The sequence below is a fragment of the Diceros bicornis genome, chromosome 13, assembly GCF_020826845.1.
Source record: "Diceros bicornis minor isolate mBicDic1 chromosome 13, mDicBic1.mat.cur, whole genome shotgun sequence".
In the NCBI taxonomy this organism is placed as follows: Eukaryota; Metazoa; Chordata; class Mammalia; order Perissodactyla; family Rhinocerotidae; genus Diceros; species Diceros bicornis.
This window is the reverse complement of record NC_080752.1, coordinates 54,488,890-54,507,511: the sequence shown is the minus strand read 5'-3', so window position 1 is coordinate 54,507,511 and position 18,622 is coordinate 54,488,890. Positions and strand designations below refer to the sequence as shown.

Here is an 18,622-nt window from a genome sequence, read left to right as displayed (position 1 = left end):
TCCCTGAGCCCCTACAAAAAGAAAAACAAGGCTAGAACTCCCAGCTCCTTATTATGAAGCAAACCTGTCAGCCATCTCTTTCCACTTCATCAGCATTTTTCGTGGCTGCCTCTCAATAGGGAGGTCAAGTCTTCGAAGGAAATAATCTACAACCCCCTGCTCCTCTAGTAACAAGGGGACTCGGTAGATGGACGAGACATCGTGGACACAGATCACCTGTTTAAAAACAAGCAAGGGTTACTTAAGAAAAACAAACAAAAACCCAACTGGGCTGTAGCCTCCCACTAGCTATATGACCTTGGGAAAATAACTGTTCTAAATTTGAAAACAGAAAAAAGGGCAATTTTCTAGAAAAATATAAATTACCAAAACTGACTCAAGGAGAACAGAACAGAAAATGAGTGGCTAATCTTTTATGAACATGGATGCAAAAATCCTTAAAAAAAAAAAAAAAAATCACAAACCAAACCACAAATGTAGGTTAAAAAAAAAAAAATCCCGTCCAAGTAGGATCTGTCCCAAGAATAGCAGTTCTCAAACTCGGCTGTACATTAGAATCACCTGTAAGAGATTTTAAAAATCCAAAAGCCCACACTGCACCCCACAGCACTTAAATGAGAATCTCTGAGGGCAGAAGGCAGGCATCAGCACTTTTTTAAAGCCAAGTTTGAGAAGCACTGCATCAGGAAATTGAACAGTGAAATTCACCACATGAATAGATTAAAGGAGGAAAAAAACAAACTCACCTCAGTGGATGCAGATTTAATAAAAATTCAAAACTAATTCATAATAAAAAGTTTTGGTAAATTAGGAATATTAGGGAAAATGTGAAAATATAAGAAATCCACAGCAAACATCATTTGTTTGGTATTTAATATTATTGCTTGATATTTAAAGTCTAGAACAAGACAAAACTGGCCACTAACACTATTTCTAGTCAACAGTGTACTAGAGATATCAGTCATTACAATTAGATAAGAAAAAAATGTACATGAACTAGAAAATAAGAAATAATTGCCCTAAATACATATTGCATATCCATAAAAACCAAGAGAATTTACAGGTAAATAATCAGAACTAACAGAATTTTAGCAAGGTTGCTAGGCTTGAGATCAATGGGCAGAAGTCAGCAGGGTGTCCTATATATAGGCCATACCTAATCGGGAAATATGATCTTTTAATTATGCTATTCAAATGGTAACAAAACTTATGAATACCTATAAATAAATCTAAAAAGCACCTTTTTAAAGAAAATTATAGAATATTATCGAAGCATAGTCCTTTCAACAAATGGAGCTGGAACAACTGGATATCCAGAGGCAAAAAAAATGAATTTCAACTTTTACTGAAAAGTTACTATACCTAAGTTAACTCACCATGGATCCTAACCTAAATGTAAAACCTAAAATTATAAGACTTTTAGAAGAAAACATAAAAGAAAATCTTCATGACTTGGTTAAATAGAGTTCTTAGGTATGATACCAAAAGCACAATATATAAAGAAAAAAAACACATAAATTGGAATTCATCAAAATGTAAAAGCTTTTGTGTTCCAAAAGACACCATTAAGAAAATGAAAAGACAAGCCGCATACTGGGAGAAAAATGTGCAAATCATATATTTGATAAAAGACTTATATTCAGAATATATAAAGAACTATTATAACTCAATAAGATAAGCAACCCAATTAAAAAATAGGCAAAAGATTTGAAATTCAAATTTAAATATAGAAATACTTGTCACCTTTTTAATAGTGAATAATTTTAATGACAACCTGTTCTATTACAGAATTGAATTAACTTCACTTGCTAGGACAGAAATATCTAAAATAATTCAAGTGCATGATAAAAAGGCTGTTCATGACAATAAAATTATTCTGATATTCTTATAATGAATCCCGTTGACAGAGCTTCCGGCTCAGGAATCACATCCAGGAACACTGACCTCAGGCCCCAGGCTACCCTCACAGCCTGATGCTGGAGCCACCATGGAGATGCAGAGGACAGTGGCCTCTGTGATGGTAAAAGGCTTTCCTCTTGCTCTATTCACTTCAATACTCCTAGTAGTCTTGTAAATGGATTTCTCTTATTATTTTTTTTTTTTGGATTTCTCTTATTTTTTTTTTCTTTTTTTTTTTTTTTTTTTGATTTTTATTGATATTTTAATGGTTTCTAACATTGTGAAATTTTGGGTTGTACATTTTTGTTTGTCCATCACCCCATATATGACTCCCTTCACCCTTTGTGCCCACCCCCCACCCCCACTTCCCGGGTAACCACAGTCCAGTTTTCTCTGTCCATGTGTTGGTTTATATTCCACATATGAGTGAGATCATACAGTGTTTGTCTTTCTCTTTCTGGCTTATTTCACTTAACATAATACGCTCCAGGCCCATCCATGTTGTTGCAAATGGGATGATTTTGTCTTTTTTTATGGCTGAGTAGTATTCCATTGTATATATATACCACATTTTCTTAATCCAATCGTCAGTCGAGGGACACTTAGGTTGCTTCCACTTCTTGGCTATGGTGAATAATGCTGCAATGAACATAGGGGTGCATAAGCCTCTTTGGATTGTTGATTTCAGGTGCGTTGGATAGATTCCCAGTAGTGGGATGGCTGGATCATAGGGCATCTCTATTTTTAATTCTTTGAGGAATCTCCATACCATTTTCCATAGAGGCTGCACCAGTTTGCATTCCCACCAGCTGTGTATGAGGGTTCCTGTTTCTCCACATCCTCTCCAACATTTGTTGTTTTTTGTCTTGGTGATTATAGCCATTCTAACGGGCGTGAGGTGGTATCTTAGTGTTGTTTTGATTTGCATTTCCCTGATGATTAGTGATGTTGAGCATCTTTTCATGTGCCTATTGGCCATCTGTATATCTTCCTTGGAGAAGTGTCTGTTCATTTCCTCTGCCCATTTTTTGATCGGGTTGTTTGTTTTTTTGTTGTTCAATTGTGTGAGTTCTTTATATATTATGGAGATCAACCCCTTGTCAGATGTATGTTTTGCAAATATTCTCTCCCAGCTGGTTGGTTGTTTGTTCATCTTGATTCTGATTTTATTTGTCTTATAAAAGCTCTTTAGTCTGATAAAGTCCCACTTGTTTATTTTTTCTTTAGTTTCCCTAGTCTGGGTAGGCATGTCATCCGAAAAGATTCCTTTAAACCCAATGTCAAATAGTGTGTTGCCTATATTTTCTTCTATGAGTTTTATAGTTTCAGGTCTCACCTTCAGGTCTTTGATCCATTTTGAGTTAATTTTTGTGAATGGCGATAGCACATGGTCCACTTTCATTCTTTTGCATGTGGATGTCCAGTTTTCCCAACACCATTTATTGAAGAGACTTTCCTTTCTCCATTGCATGTCCTTAGCACCTTTGTCGAAAATTAGCTGTCCGTATATGTGTGGTTTTATTTCTGGGCTTTCAATTCTGTTCCATTGATCTGTGTGTCTGTTTTTGTACCAGTACCATGCTGTTTTGATTACTATTGCTTTGTAGTATGTTTTGAAGTCAGGAATTGTGATGCCTCCTGCTTTGTTCTTTTTCTTTAGGATTTCTTTAGCTATTCGGGGTCTTTTGTTGCCCCATATAAATTTTAGTATTCTTTTTTCTATTTCTGTGAAGAATGTCATTGGGATTCTGATTGGGATTGCATTGAATCTGTAGATTGCTTTAGGTAATATAGACATTTTAACTATGTTTATTCTTCCAATCCACGTGCATGGGATATCTTTCCATTTCTTTATGTCATCGTAGATTTCCCTCAATAATGTCTTGTAGTTCTCATTGTATAGGTCCTTCACCTCCTTGGTAAGATTTATTCCTAGGTATTTAATTCTTTTTGATGCAATTGTAAATGGTATTATCTTTTTGAGCTCTCTTTCTGTTAGTTCATTATTAGCATATAGAAATGCAACTGATTTTTGTAGATTGATTTTGTACCCTGCAACTTTGCTGTAGTTGTTGATTGTTTCTAACAGTTTTCCAACAGATTCTTTAGGGTTTTCTATATATACAATCATGTCATCTGCAAATAGTGAGAGTTTCACTTCTTCGTTACCTATTTGGATTCCTTTTATTCCTTTTTCTTGCCTAATTGCTCTGGCCAAAACCTCCAGTACTATGTTGAACAGGAGTGGTGAGAGTGGGCAGCCCTGCCTCGTTCCTGTTCTCAGAGGAATGGCTTTCAGTCTTTCCCCGTTGAGTATGATGTTAGCTGTGGGTTTGTCATATATGGCCTTTATTATGTTGAGGTACTTTCCTTCTATTCCCATTTTATTGAGAGTTTTTATCATAAATGGATGTTGTATCTTGTCAAATGCCTTCTCTGCGTCTATTGAGATGATCATGTGGTTTTTATTCTTTGTTTTGTTGATGTGATGTATCACGTTGATTGATTTGCGGATGTTGAACCATCCCTGCGTCTCTGGTATAAATCCCACTTGATCATGGTGTATGATCTTTTTAATATATTGTTGTATTCGGTTTGCCAATATTTTGTTGAGGATTTTTGCATCAATGTTCATCAGCGATATTGGCCTGTAATTTTCTTTCTTTGTATTGTCTTTGTCTGGTTTCGGTATCAGGGTGATGTTGGCCTCATAGAATGATTCAGGAAGTGTTCCATCTTCCTCTTTTTTGGAATAGTTTGAGGAGGATGGGTATTAAATCTTCTTTGAATGTTTGGTAAAATTCACTGGAGAAGCCATCTGGTCCTGGACTTTTATTTTTTGGGAGGTTTTTGATTACTATTTCAATCTCTTTACTTGTGATTGGTCTATTCAGATTCTCCATTTCTTCTTGGTTCAATTTTGGGAGGTTGTATAAGTCTAAGAATTTATCCATTTCTTCTAGATTGTCCAATTTGTTGGCATATAATTTCTCATAGTATTCTCTTATAATCCTCTGTATTTCCATGGTATCCGTTGTAATTTCTCCTCTTTCATTTCTAATTTTATTTACTTGAGCCTTTTCTCTTTTTTTCTTAGTTAGCCTGGCTAAGGGTTTGTCTATTTTGTTTATCTTCTCGAAGAACCAACTCTTTGTTTCATTAATCCTTTCTACTGTTTTTTTGGTCTCAATATCATTTATTTCTGCTCTGATTTTTATTATTTCTCTCCTTCTGCTGGCTTTGGGCTTTGTTTGTTCTTCTTTTTCTAGTTCTGTTAGGTGTAATTTAAGGTTGCCTATTAGGGCTTTTTCTTGTTTGTTAAGGTGGGCTTGTATCGCTATGAGTTTCCCTCTCAGGACCGCTTTTGCTGCGTCCCATATGGTTTGATATGGCATGTTATCATTTTCGTTTGTTTCCAGATAGTTTTTGATTTCTCCTTTAATTTCATCAATGATCCATTGGTTGTTCAGTAGCATGTTGTTTAATCTCCACATTTTTGTCACTTTCCCAGTTTTTTTTTCCTGGTTCATTTCCAGTTTCATAGCCTTATGGTCTGAAAAGATGCTTGTTATGATTTCAATCTTCTTAAATTTATTGAGGCTTGCTTTGTTTCCCAACATATGGTCTATCCTAGAGAATGTTCCATGCGTGCTTGAGAAGAATGTGTAGTCAACTGTTTTTGGGTGGAGTGCTCTGTATATGTCTACTAGGTCCATCTCGTCCAGTTTTTCATTTAAGTCTAATATTTCTTTATTAACTTTTTGTCTGGATGATCTATCCATTGCTGTAAGTGGGGTGTTAAGATCCCCTACTATTATTGTGTTGTTGTTGATTTCTCCTTTTAGGTTTGTTAATAGTTGTTTTATGTACATTGGTGCTCCTATGTTGGGTGCATATATATTTATAAGTGATATGTCTTCTTGATGGAGTGTCCCTTTTATCATTATATATTTCCCTTCCTTGTCTTTCTTAACCTGTTTTATCTTGAAGTCTACTTTGTCTGATATGAGTATGGCAACACCTGCTTTCTTTTGTTTGCCATTAGCTTGGAGTATTGTCTTCCATCCTTTCACTCTGAGCCTGTGCTTGTCTTTAGTGCTAAGATGTGTTTCCTGAAGGCAGCATATTGTTGGGTCTTGCTTTTTAATCCATCCTGCCACTCTGTATCTTTTGATTGGAGAGTTCAATCCATTTACATTTAGGGTAATTATTGAAATATGAGGGTTGAATGTTGCTGTTTTGTCACTTATTTTCTGGTTCTTTTGCATTTCCTTTGTTTCTTGTCCCATTTGTTTTGGACTGCCAATTCAGTTTGGTTGTTCTGTCTTATGATTCTTCTAGTTTTCTCTTTGTTTATCATATGTGGTTTTAATTTGATTATTTGTTTAGTGGTTACCTTGAGGTTTGGGTGAAAAATCTTCTGTATGAGATAGTCCATTATCTGATAGCCTCCTATTTCCTTATACTAAGTCAATTCAGTCACTTTCCTCTTCCCCTTCTAAGTTGCTCTTGTTATACCTTATTCTATCTTGTGTTGTGGCTGTGTGTTTACAGTGATGAGGTTAAATTTATTTTTGGTGAATTTCTTCCTTTGATCTTTGAGTTTAGTATTTAAGTGGTTGCTAACCTATTCCGGTAAAGATCTACTGTTTCTCTGATTTTGTCTACCTACTTTTCTCCTTACTCCAAGCTTTGTGTTCCCTTTCTCTTCTTGTTTTCAGGCCTGAGGGCCTTCTTGAGTATTTCTTGTAGTGGCGGTCTCGTGGCCATGAACTCCCTTAGCTTTTGTTTATCTGGGAGAGTTACTATTTCTCCATCATATTTGAAGGATATTTTTGCTGGATAGAGTATTCTTGGCTGAAAGTTTTTGTCTTTTAGTATTTTGAATATATCATTCCAGTCTCTTCTAGCCTGAAAAGTTTCTGTTGAGAAATCCGCTGAGAGCCTGATGGGAGTTCCTTTGTACGTTATTTTTTGTTTTTGTCTAGCTGCCCTTAATATTGTTTCTTTGTCGTTGACCCTGGCTAGCCTTACCACTAGGTGTCGTGGTGAAGGCCTTTGTCTGTCAATATATATAGGCGTCCTGTTGGCTTCGCTTACTGGTATTTCCTGCTCCTTCCCCAGATTTGGGAAATTTTCAGCTATTATTTCCTTGAATAGGCTCTCTGTTCCTCTTTCCCTCTCCTCTCCCTCAGGAATACCTATAATTCTTATGTTACATTTTCTAATAGAGTCCGATATTTCTCGGAGTCTTTCTTCATTTCTTTTTAGTCTTAGTTCTCTCTCTTCTTCCATCTGGAGTATATCTGTATTCCTATCCTCTAAAGTACTAATTCTTTCCTCCATATTGTCAGCTCTGTTCTTTAAAGATTCCAGATTCTCCTTTATCTCCTCCATTGTGTTCTTCATCTCCATCAGCCCTGATAGGTTTTTCTTTATGATTTCAATCTCTTTTGTGAAGAAACTCCTAATCTCATTTAATTGTTTGTCTGTGTTGTCTCGTATTTCGTTGAGTGTTTTTATGATAGCTATTTTGAATTCTCTGTCATTTAGTTTATGGATTTCTGTGTCTTCGGGGTTGATTTCTGGGTGCTTGTCATTTTGTTTCTGGTCTGGTGATTTCATATATTTTTGCATTGTGGTTCCTGTGTTGGTTTTGATTTTCCTCATCCTGGAAGTCTCTGGTTGCAATTTCCACCTGCCGCCACTGTGTGGTGGTAAAGGGCTGTGTAGTCTAAGGCCCCTGCGCTCTGCCCCAGTTTTTCTGCTGCGATCCGCAGTTTTGTTTTGTTTTGTTTTGTTTCTTTTCCCCACTGCGATCCACGGGTCCAGACCAGTTTATTCAGGTCTGCCTCGCACCGCTAGATCTGGTCAAGCTGCAGACTCCGGGTTGCGGGGAGGGGGGAGCTCTCTCTTTTGCCCTCTGGGTCCCTGACATGGGAGGCTTCTCGTTTGCCCCTCTTTATCCGCTCTCTGGGTTGCTCAGATGTTGATGGTAGCCCTGTGGCTCCTCTGAGCCCTCTGTGCGGGAGTTTCCCACTGGCTGAGAGAGCCCGAAGAGCTACAGTTTCCCGCCGAGGGCCGCCCCTCCCCCCTCTCTGGGAGCCGCGCGGACCGGATCGCTGGTCTGATGGGGAGGGAGCGGAGTTCTCCTTACCTCTCCCCACTTCCTCCGGGGGCCCAGCACGTTCCGCTCTCAGATGTGCGGCAGTGTGGATCCCTCCGCTCCAGCTTTTGACTGTCTGGGATTCCGTTGTTGGTCTGTGGCTGTTACTTTTGTTGTATTTTGTGGGGGAAGAATTCACGGGAAAGCTCACTCCGCCATGATGCTCTCCTCTGAAAATCTGGATTTCTCTTATTTTAACTCTGCTGCTTAATTCTCCCCTCTCTAGTCCAACAGGGCTCCCATGCTTAGTCTCCTGATCCTCAAATAATCTAGTAGCAAAACAAACCACCCATAACCTAATCATAAATTCCTTGACCTCAACTTCCCTTCTACTCTCCTTTGCCAAACCTGACGAAAGCCACAATCCCAACTTATCATCACTAGAATTTCCACACCATGCACCACACTTAGATATATTACAGGTTCCAAAATGTTGAATTTCCTGTACCACAGGTGCCCTCCATTAGCAGAGGTAACAAAAAAGACTATGATATGTTTAGAGACTGCAACACTGTAGACACCAGGCACCAGGAATGTAAAGCTGAATACTGTGGTGCTTGCCTTCAAGAAGCTCAGAGTCTATGAGGGGAGACACACACACGCACACACGTGCAAACTCGCACACTGAGGGGCAGTATAACGGGCTCACCAGCAGTACCTGAGAGACACACAGGTCGCCCAGAGAAGAAGTAACTCTGAAGTTTGGGGGTGAGGAGGTTTGGCAGGTAAAACTTCTAAGACAATAAATACTATGTCCTAGGTGGATCCCAAAGGACGAAAAGGAACAGGAGATTGCCAGGCCAACAGGGAGAGAGGGACGCCCATTCAGCATGGCTGGAGCAAACAGTACAAGGAGTGGGGAGAGAAGAGGCCAGAGAGGTAACAGTACGTTCGGGAACCACAAGAGAGAAGGTAACGGAGAATCACGGAGCCAACGGGCATCAGCTCTTCTAGGGGACAGTCTACTGTCCCAAATTATGAACTAACAACGAGCCTCATGACTGGTTAAGTGACTTTAGGATAATGAGAAGGAAAAAACAATTTACATGAAGATGGAACTTCTACCTACTTGTTCAGGTTCAACGTGGCAGAACATTGATATCTTCTCTTTCACTGACGTGTCGAGAGGATTTGAGCACCTGCACACAACCTAGCAGTCGAGAAAATCAGATGTTTAGATAGAAGGAAGGGATTACAAAATTGAGTTTTTCTCCTGATTGAAATTAAAATAAATATCACATTGTTAAGCTGGATGAAAATGTTAAGTCCCAGCACAATGCACATAAACTATGAAAATATCACCTGTTTTCAAAACTGAAATTCCTAAATCCCAAACTGGAGAAACATAAGAGAGCGGCAGTACAAATAAGCAGATTAATGAACTACAGGGGCTAACTGGGGTTTCCTCAATCAGTGTTCTTGGGTAGGAGGGAAAGGAGAATCAATGATGGGCTAAGAGGAGAAATAAGAGGGCCTCACACAGGCCGAGGAAGAAAATCTTTGTCAACTACACCCCAGCTCAAAGCACTAAACCTATTTCTCCATCAACCAAGAACACGGCAGGAAAACCAAGGTCTTGTGTGCCAGGGAGGAGAGATTTCAATCGGACATAGGAGATCACGCTGGAAATAGGTAATCAGGAAATCTCACCAGATCTGGGGAAAGACCGAGGCCTCTGAGTTCCCGAACACTATTCTGGGTGGGTTTAGTCTTCTGTTCCCCTGTTGAACTTGGCTACGTTACAAAAGGAAAAAAAAATTAATTTCTCTCTGATAAAGAATTTTCAAGTATGACTTTTCCCTGAACCTCTTTTAATAGGGAAATAGATAATTTGATCATTTATCTAATTTAGTTTTTATTTTTGTCAAAGTTACACACACACATATTTTAATATGAGTCAAATAGTTCTACAAGGTTTGTCCTAAAGAAAGTGGTACTGGCCCCCATCTGCCCCACCCCTTTTCCAAACCCGAGACAGCCACTCTTCCACTCTGCTAACTGATCCTCTGGTATGCTTCAATGCTACTTCTCGACATTTAGTTTGAGGCATTTTCTATTGACTTCCCTGTTGGATGAGGAACTCACGCTCTCTGCCCCGACTATACACACACCTGTCCCGTACCTGCAGCCCTGTCTCATGACTGTTCTTCAGTGTTTACCGACTTTGAATATTTCAGTACTGTCCACTGTTAAACCAGATGTCATACTTTTCCTTTCTGTCCAACTGTTTGTTTCCCTTGGTTGGTTGTTTTGCTTTGTTGGTATGCTGAGTTTGCTATGTACTAAATCATCTTTATTCTCCTCTCACACTTAACAGATACAGTTGCTGGGGACAGAATTCTAAAATTTCCCTAAGAACTTTTAAGCAAACAGCTTCACTATCTTTTAGCTTCCAGTATTGCTTTTGAGAAGTCTAATGCCATACTAATTCTTGACTTTTCTCTTTAGAGCGTTTCAGAATCTCTGCCCCATTATTCTGAAATTTCACAATGATGGGCCTTGGTGTGGGTCATTTTTCACTCAGTATATATACTAGGCATTCATTGGGCCCTTTCAATCTAGAAACTCACGCCTCAAAATTTGAATTGTTTAGATCAGGAGTCAGAAAATTTTTTCTACAATGGGCCAGATAATAAAACATTTTAGGTTTTGTGGGCCATATAATCTCGGTCACCACTACTCACCTCTGCTGTGTTAATACAAAAGCAGCCACAGACAATACACAAACAAATGGGCGTGGCTGTATTTCCATACAATTTTATTGTCAAAAACAGGATGGGTTGATTGGGCCTGTGGGGCATAGTCTGCTGACCCCTGGTTCAGATTACACTTCCCTCTCAATTTCCGGTATTTTTTGTAAATCCTATAATTTGGATGTTAGAACTCCTAGACCAGTCCTCTAATTTTCTTGCTTTTTCTCTCCTATTTTCTCTCTCTTGATCCTTCTGCTCTCCTTCCCAAGGTATTTCCTCAACGTTCTTTCTCTTACATTTTTCATTTCTGCTATCCAATTTCCAAGGATTCTTTTCTGTTCGCTGAATGCTCCCTTCTCAGGGGGTCCAGCCCTTGTTTAAAGGATGCAGCTTATCTCCTCTTAATTCTGAGGACATTAAGAACAGGGTGCTTTGTTTTCTAAGTTTCCCGCTCCCTGCAGAGCCTCAATTTCCTCTAAATTCTTTTTTTCTGTTGTTTTGGTCTCTTATACCTTAGATGCTTTCTCCCAATGTCTGATCACAGGCTGCCAGCTCCTACTGAAAAGCTAACTAGAAGTTGTGTGAGTGGGTGGGCTTATCCACCAGCATCCTCCCTGTGGGAATCTGGCTGGCCTGTCTCCCTGGGGAGCCTCTGAGTGCAGTGTTCTCTCTTGGGCCAGTCATATACCCGAGGAAGAATCTTACTATCTCCTACATGGGAGGTCCAAGCCTGGCTGTGATGACTCTGGGAACCAGGCTGCAGAAAAAAGGAGGGTGTCTCAACAGCATAAAATGACACAACTTCACGTTTTTACTTCAGTATTACTGCCCTCAACTGTCCCCAGTGTCTGCTGATCCAGGAACCCTCCCCAGAGAACAGGCCTATAGCCTCCTGCCAAGGTGAGGAGGGGCTGATGCTCAACTATGCACATTAGGGAGGGGATGGTGGGGTCCAGCTGCTTCTGAAACAGCAGGTGTGTGCCCACCCTCAGCCGCACGCCCACAGGCACCTGATGCTGCCCATTCCTGCGCTCTGGGGGTTCTGCAGGGCACACAGGGCTGCTCCTCTGCTTTCCCTGCTGCAGGCTCAGGTTCCAGCTCTCCCAGGGCTGCTCGGTCAGCTCCTACGTGTCCATCTGCTGTCTGCCCTCCTAATGTTTGTTACTGTTGACTCCTCTCACAGTATTTATCTTTATGAATTTTTGTCTTAAAAAGAATTCCCTTTACTCTAGTTGTAGTGGGGTTTCACCATGTAGTAACGATAAATGGAGACGTTTAATCCACCAGCTTTAACTGCACCTTCCCTGATTAATTTTCCAAATGTTTTCCATTTATCTTTTCAGAAAGTATGATTATAATAATTTAAAGTTCACAAAGAAGTTTTTTATTTCCTGCTTTCTGCACCTCAAATAATTAAAACAGATAAGGAGTAAAAATCATCCTTCTCTCCCTCCTCTCCATCCCCCCAAAGTAAAGCCTTACCTGAGGAACTAGACTGACGTGAATATTACAGAAGTTCTCTCTTTTGACCTTGAATTGGAACTGACGGAAGGCTTCAATAAAGGGCATGCTTTCTATATCTCCCACCGTTCCACCGAGCTAGAAGAACAAAGTTATTTGAGAGGTTAAGCACTAAACCCTCCTCTTGTGGTTTAGCTTTCTAACAACTGCACCCTGTCATCTCAATGATCAGTAACTGTGTAATGTGGACTTTCTGGGCCCGTATAATGTCAGTTAACAGCAATTAGACATTTCTGTGTGCTAAAAGATCACTTGTTTGGATAGGCTCACGACTCCCCAAGGTTATTATGGATCTTTCCACATCATTTCAAGGAAAAGGTCAGGTGGAAGAAGTACTAGGAATTTTATTTGTATGAGAGTCACAAAGCAATCTAAATCTTATCTACTTAGCTAGCCATAAATAACTTCTGTACTAAAAAGCATCAGTTATAAACAAACTGCTGGAACTTTTAAGTCTCCTATCTTTGCAGGAACACTGAGATCCAAGAGCTAAGATCAGCACAGCAGGAGCACAGAAACTGAAACCAAAGGAGGCTCCTTCAGAGATGAATGTTCCTGGCAGAGGAAAGCCAAAGTCGGCTGACTTTCTCAAGAGATAGGTGAAAGTGTGTCACGCCACTCTTAGCTGTACAGTCCACAACTAAGTGAACGTATAAATGCTGAACAAGGAGAATCGCTCGGACAAAGAACCGCTTTTGACGGCACAGCCATTCCACATGACTGTTACTGTGCCCCTACCTGCCACACTGTGGCTAGCAGGGTCAAGGGCGTCACTGGGCACTGTCTTATCAGTTGCTGATGGCTGACTAAGGAGGTGATATGTACACTTGGTCAAATACACAGGAATCATGTGGTTTAGAAAAAACTCATACAAACCTCAATGACACAGACTTGAGGTTCTAGACCATCTTCATCCACAGGTATTAAGGCTTGCCTCATTACCCACTCCTGGATTGCATCCGTGATGTGAGGGACAACTGGGGCAGAGAAAAGAAATACGTAAGATACACTTTTCCGTTAGCATCGACTGAGGTAGACACACTTATTATGGAAACAAAATGCTATACTCTGCCTGCACAGAGTAGCAATGGGGTCATAAAAATATTTCTGAAACCACTCTTAAATGGCCTTAAAAAATCTTTGGGGGGCCAGCCTGGTGGCACAGTGGTTAAGTCTGGCAGGCTCCGCTACAGCGGCCCGGGGTTCACGGGTTCGTATCCTGGGTGCAGACCGACACCACTCATCAGGCCATGCTGTGGTGGTGTCCCACATACAAAATAGAGGAAGACTGGCACAGATGTTAGCTCAGGCCACTCTTCCTCAAGCAAAAAAGAGGAAGATTGGCAACAGCTGTTAGCTCAGGGCCAATCTTCCTTACCAAAAAGAAAAATCTTTGGGCTCACACTCCCCATGGCCTGCTTTCCAGTTTCCAGGTTGTGGCTAGAAACACTACAAGACAAGAAGGCTGAAGGTGGGCACTGTACACCTGGGTGCTGTTCCATGAACAAGAGGACACTAGGACCCTGTTCCTTTATGTTTCCAGTTTACTGAAGGGTAGACAATCCACTGCAGAAACAATACCATGTAGCAGAGTGGTTAGAGCACAGCATCTAGGGTGAGAATGTCTGCATTCAAATCTCAGCCCCATCCCTCATTAGCTGTGATCTCTGGGCAAGTTACTTAACTATCCTTGAGCTCGATTTTCCTATCTGTCAAGTGGAAGTAACAGCTTCTACTTCATAAAGTGGTGGAGATTTTATGAGCTATCACCTGTAAAATGCTCAGCAGAGTGCCCGGCATGTCAGTGCTCAATAAATGCAGCTACTGCTAAATACTTTTTTCAATCATAGTTGCAGGGCTCAGGAGGGCAGGTTCATAAGGGGCAGAGGTTACCGTTTAACTTGCTATGCAGGTAACCAGCAGCGCCTAAAGCACAAAGATATTCATTATTCCACACACAGCAGCCAAAGTAATCTTTTAAAAATGCAAATCAGAGTTTACCACTCCCACCGTTAAACTCTTCCATGGCTTCCCACTGTCTGAGTGAAATCCAAACTCCATGCCGTGGCCCCACATCACCCACCTCTCCAACCTTGGTCACGGTGCATCAGCCAGGACGGCCCCCTGTTCCCTGACCAGGCCCTTTGCAGCCTTGGGCCTCTGGACGTGCTGTGCCCTCCTCCTTCTGCTCCTCCACTGCCGGCCTTAGCACACACATCCTCTTCCTGGAGGCTTTCCCTGACCGCCTGTCCAAACTGGCTTTCCCCAGTCACTCTTTCTGTCTCCTCTGGTTATTTCCTTCACAGCTCCCATCAGACATCTTGTTTCCTCTGTTTGTTTCTTTCTCTCCCATAAGGTGACCACCATGAGGACAATGTCCTCGTTGGTCTTGTTCATCACATGTTCCCAGCCCCAGCGAGGGCCTGACTGCAGTGAGCACTCACTAAATATTTGATGAATGAATGAATAAATGAATGAATACACTGGAGATCTAGAACAACAAACTGTATGATCAAGATCACTGTAATTCCTAATTGATCCCTTTCTGTGTGTCAGGAACTCAAGAGAAACACTTGACTGACTTAGCTCTTTTAATCCTAACAACCCAGAGAGGTAGGTACTGTTATCATCTTCATTCCACAGAAAAGGAAACTAGGTCTCAAAGAGGTTAAATAATATCTACCCGTATTCACAAAGCTGGTAAGTGGGAGAGCCAAGATCTAAATATAACCCAATTAGCCCAGAATCTGGTTTGGGGCCACCCACTGTCAGTGTGACCCTCTGCTTTCAGACCAGTAAAGTCTAAAGCCAAAAGGAGATTTATTCTCATAACTCAGATGAAAGCTACTTTTCAGCAACCCCCAAAATCTGGACTTATGCCATTATACTAGACGAGTGGTCTTCCAATCTTTTATTTATTTATTTATTTATTTATTTATTTATTTTTCCCCCAAAGCCCCAGTAGATAGTCGTATGTCATAGTTGCACATCCTTCTAGTTGCTGTATGTGGGACGCGGCCTAAGCATGGCCGGACAAGCGGTGCGTCAGTGCGCGCCCGGGATCCAAACCCGGGCCGCCAGCAGCGGAGCGCGCGCACTTAACCGCTAAGCCACGGGGCCGGCCCCAATCTTATCTTTTTTAAAGCAGCACTTTTCTCAAATGAACACAGTGTGAAATCCCAACACAGCAAACAGGCACAAGTGAAGCTGGCTGGTGAAAGCTCAGGAGGACCCAGGACCCAGCTCTCAAGACTCCCCTGGCCCATATGCACCGATGCCCAGTCTGCAAACCAGTGTACACGATGCTCTTTTCCTTATCACTGTCTATGTGTAGTAAGTCCCAGAGGCATGACACATACACCGTCTGGCTTACTGCTCTGATCTAACTGCCTTCATCACTTCGCATTCATCACTATATAAAAACAACACCTCTCTGGGCTCAAATCCTGCTGCTGGACTGACGGCTTCAATGGCATTCACAGAGCAGTGATGGTTTCCTCAAATCAGTTTCTGAGTAAACAGCCTGTTATAGCTCTGAATTTTCAACTGAAGGCATAGTTCAGTAATAACACCTTGACACTTTCACACCGAAATTGCATAAAAGGTGAATTTTTGTACACAAAAGAAATTAAACTGGTTAAGATTTCTAAACCTTGAAGGCAGATCCTGTATTATTACCTTGGACAGTCTTCCCCAAGTAATCTCCTTTGCGCTCCTTGTTAATGACGTACTGGTATATCTTTCCAGTGGTCAGATTGTTGTCCTTGGTGAGGTGGATGTCAAGGAACCGCTCATAGTTACCTAGGTCAAGGTCTACTTCCCCACCATCATCCAGCACAAAAACCTCGCCTGCGGTGAACAGTGAAAACCGTTAGGGTAAGTGAAAAATACACATGCCATGGCACAACGTGAGTCTGGAAATATAAACACGCAACAGAACAAAGTCTGCATGAACTTGATAGGAAGAGGAGAAACTTGTTCCTAGGAAACTAAACAGGACACAAAAGAAACAAAAATCCAACCCTTCTCCAAAAGGTGAATTCATACTTCCAGTCTGCAACAAACTCAGTGTGAATCAGGAAGGCTGATGAAACAGCATGAAATGGAAGGAAATTACAGCCTACAGGGCTATAGATATATGGGAGTTTACATTAGTATGGCGTCCACTGCCTAAAGAAAAAGAACTTTCAACAAAGTCCTATTTGAGCAGAGTAAGCTTTAAAGTGTGATAAATATATGATTTGATTAGAAACTTAAACAAGATATATACATTAAAGTTGTGCTGATTATAAAAACCAGCTTCCCAGCTATACTCTAATCCTAAACAAAGTTGTAAAACTGCACAAGTTTCCCTCATTCCTTTGTTTTACATTCATTCCTTGAAACGTCATTCTAGAAATTTTGCCCAGAATGGTTCATTCCTACCATCACAACAGGAGACAAACTCACAAACAGGAAACGAAAAAAAGTCTTCTTTTCCCCCTCAGAGAGATCTCTCTCCCTCTGCTTGAGAATTCTGTATTAACTATTGCTCCAGGATGTCAATCTACTCCTGACACTATTTACTGCATAAGAATTTTTGCTCTAATGACATTTATCCTTACATATTTTTACCTCAACATCAGAAAGGAGTATGAAAACAATCCAAAAACTTAAGGTGTTTTATTAGTACATCTACTCCCAATTTTAAGCAAATTATCTTGTAGGTAAGTCAGACACATTCACACACCACACAGTTGCTAGGGTCTCACCAAAAACAAAGGGCTATTTTCCTACCCTCCCTTAATGGTTTCTACTTTTCACTCACCTCAAAAGATGCTCGTTTATATTATCCCAACTCTATCAGCAAAACAGAACCTCCAGCTTACATATCACCCAATTCCAGCATCTATCTGTTGCCTGAATCCCTAAAAAGTGGTCCTTTAGCCTCTGTTTAAATACCCCTACCAAAGGGAACTCACAACTTCTTGGAAAGTCGGTCTCCTCACTCTGGAGAGCACTTGCTGTTATCAAGATCTTGCTTATATTGGGCCAAGGACAAAATCGACTTCCTTACAACTTCTTCTACCCATCCTATCTGTAAAGCTTGGGACCACAAAGAATAAATATAATCCCTCATCTCAAATATCTGAAGAAAGTCATTATATCACCAGATTCCTTTTTTTCAAGAGAAGCGACAAACTTTCATTCAGCCACCAAAAAGATCATTTCTATTATTCCTATTACAGAAACCTCTAGACTCTAATCACTACACTGAGTATTAAGATTTCTGCTTCCTCTCTGTCCAGGTAAGAAACGCATTCTGTTATACTGAAGGACCTTTATAGAAGGCAAGAAACGGAAGTTATGTTATGCAAAATACCATTTCCAAGGGCTGACATGTTCCTCTACATACTACACAATTATTATTTAAAAAAAAGAAAGAAATGCATTTTGCTTACCATGCTCATAAGGAGAGAATGTTCCCGCATCAATGTTAATGTACGGGTCAATTTTAATTGAAGTTACATGTAAACCACACGACTTCAGTATTGTGCCCACACTGCTGGCGATGATTCCTTTTCCAATTCCTGATATAACACCACCGGTAACCAGAATGTACTTCATTTTACTTTGTGACCTGGGAGAAAGAAAAATTACAGATAAAATATATCTCAACAAATCAAACTTATGTAGGTTCAAATACCAGCTCTGCCACTTACTAGCTATAACCCTCCTGGAGCCTCAGTTTCCCTGTCTGTCACACAACTTTGGAAGGCTGTTACATGCGTTCTTGGATCACTGAACAGCTTTAATAAAATATGAGTTGAAAAACAACTGCTAATCAAATAATGTAGTTTTTGTTTAAAGCTTGACAACCAACAACGTTGAGAGTCAACCCAATAAAAAAACCCAGCTCTAAGCTGTTGATAGAACACTATGCCCCAAATATTGGATGACATCACTGCCAGACACTGGGATGCCAGGCAGGTGCCTCATTATTTTCCCTACATGGGGAAAAAAATCTCAATCTTGGATGAGCACTCCAATTTCCCATGAAACAAATAATGTCTTTGGCTAAACTACAACACATAACCAAGAAGACACAGCTCCTCTGGGTTATGGAAGACAGAATAAAAGAAAAGAACTTCAACATTTAAAAGAAGTTGCAGTTAAGCCTAAAAATCTTTTAAATTTTTTTATTGATGTTTTAATAGTTTTTAACATTGTGAAATTTTGGGCTGTACATTTTTGTTTGTCCATCATCATATATATGTCTCCCTTCACCCCTTGTGCCCACCCCCGACCCCCACTGCCCCTGGCAACCACAATACAGTATTTTCTGTCCATATGTTGGTTTATA

The 18,622-nt window shown here is 40.5% G+C and overlaps 1 protein-coding gene across 1 annotated transcript in view; it reads right to left on the bottom strand.

Annotated features, from left to right (window-relative positions):
- The window catches only part of CTPS1 (CTP synthase 1), a 31,899-nt gene extending 13,973 nt beyond the window's left edge, over positions 1-17,926 (bottom strand). Inside the window, exons 1-7 of the mRNA XM_058553826.1 lie at positions 17,721-17,926; positions 15,958-16,128; positions 13,156-13,256; positions 12,241-12,357; positions 9,716-9,799; positions 9,135-9,215; positions 65-216 (exon numbers count right to left, since the gene is read on the bottom strand). Of these exons, the coding sequence (XP_058409809.1) occupies positions 65-216; positions 9,135-9,215; positions 9,716-9,799; positions 12,241-12,357; positions 13,156-13,256; positions 15,958-16,128; positions 17,721-17,886 (872 nt within the window). The 5' untranslated portion in view covers positions 17,887-17,926. The remainder of the gene's footprint in view (positions 1-64; positions 217-9,134; positions 9,216-9,715; positions 9,800-12,240; positions 12,358-13,155; positions 13,257-15,957; positions 16,129-17,720) is intronic.
- Between the last annotated feature and the right edge of the window lie 696 nt (positions 17,927-18,622).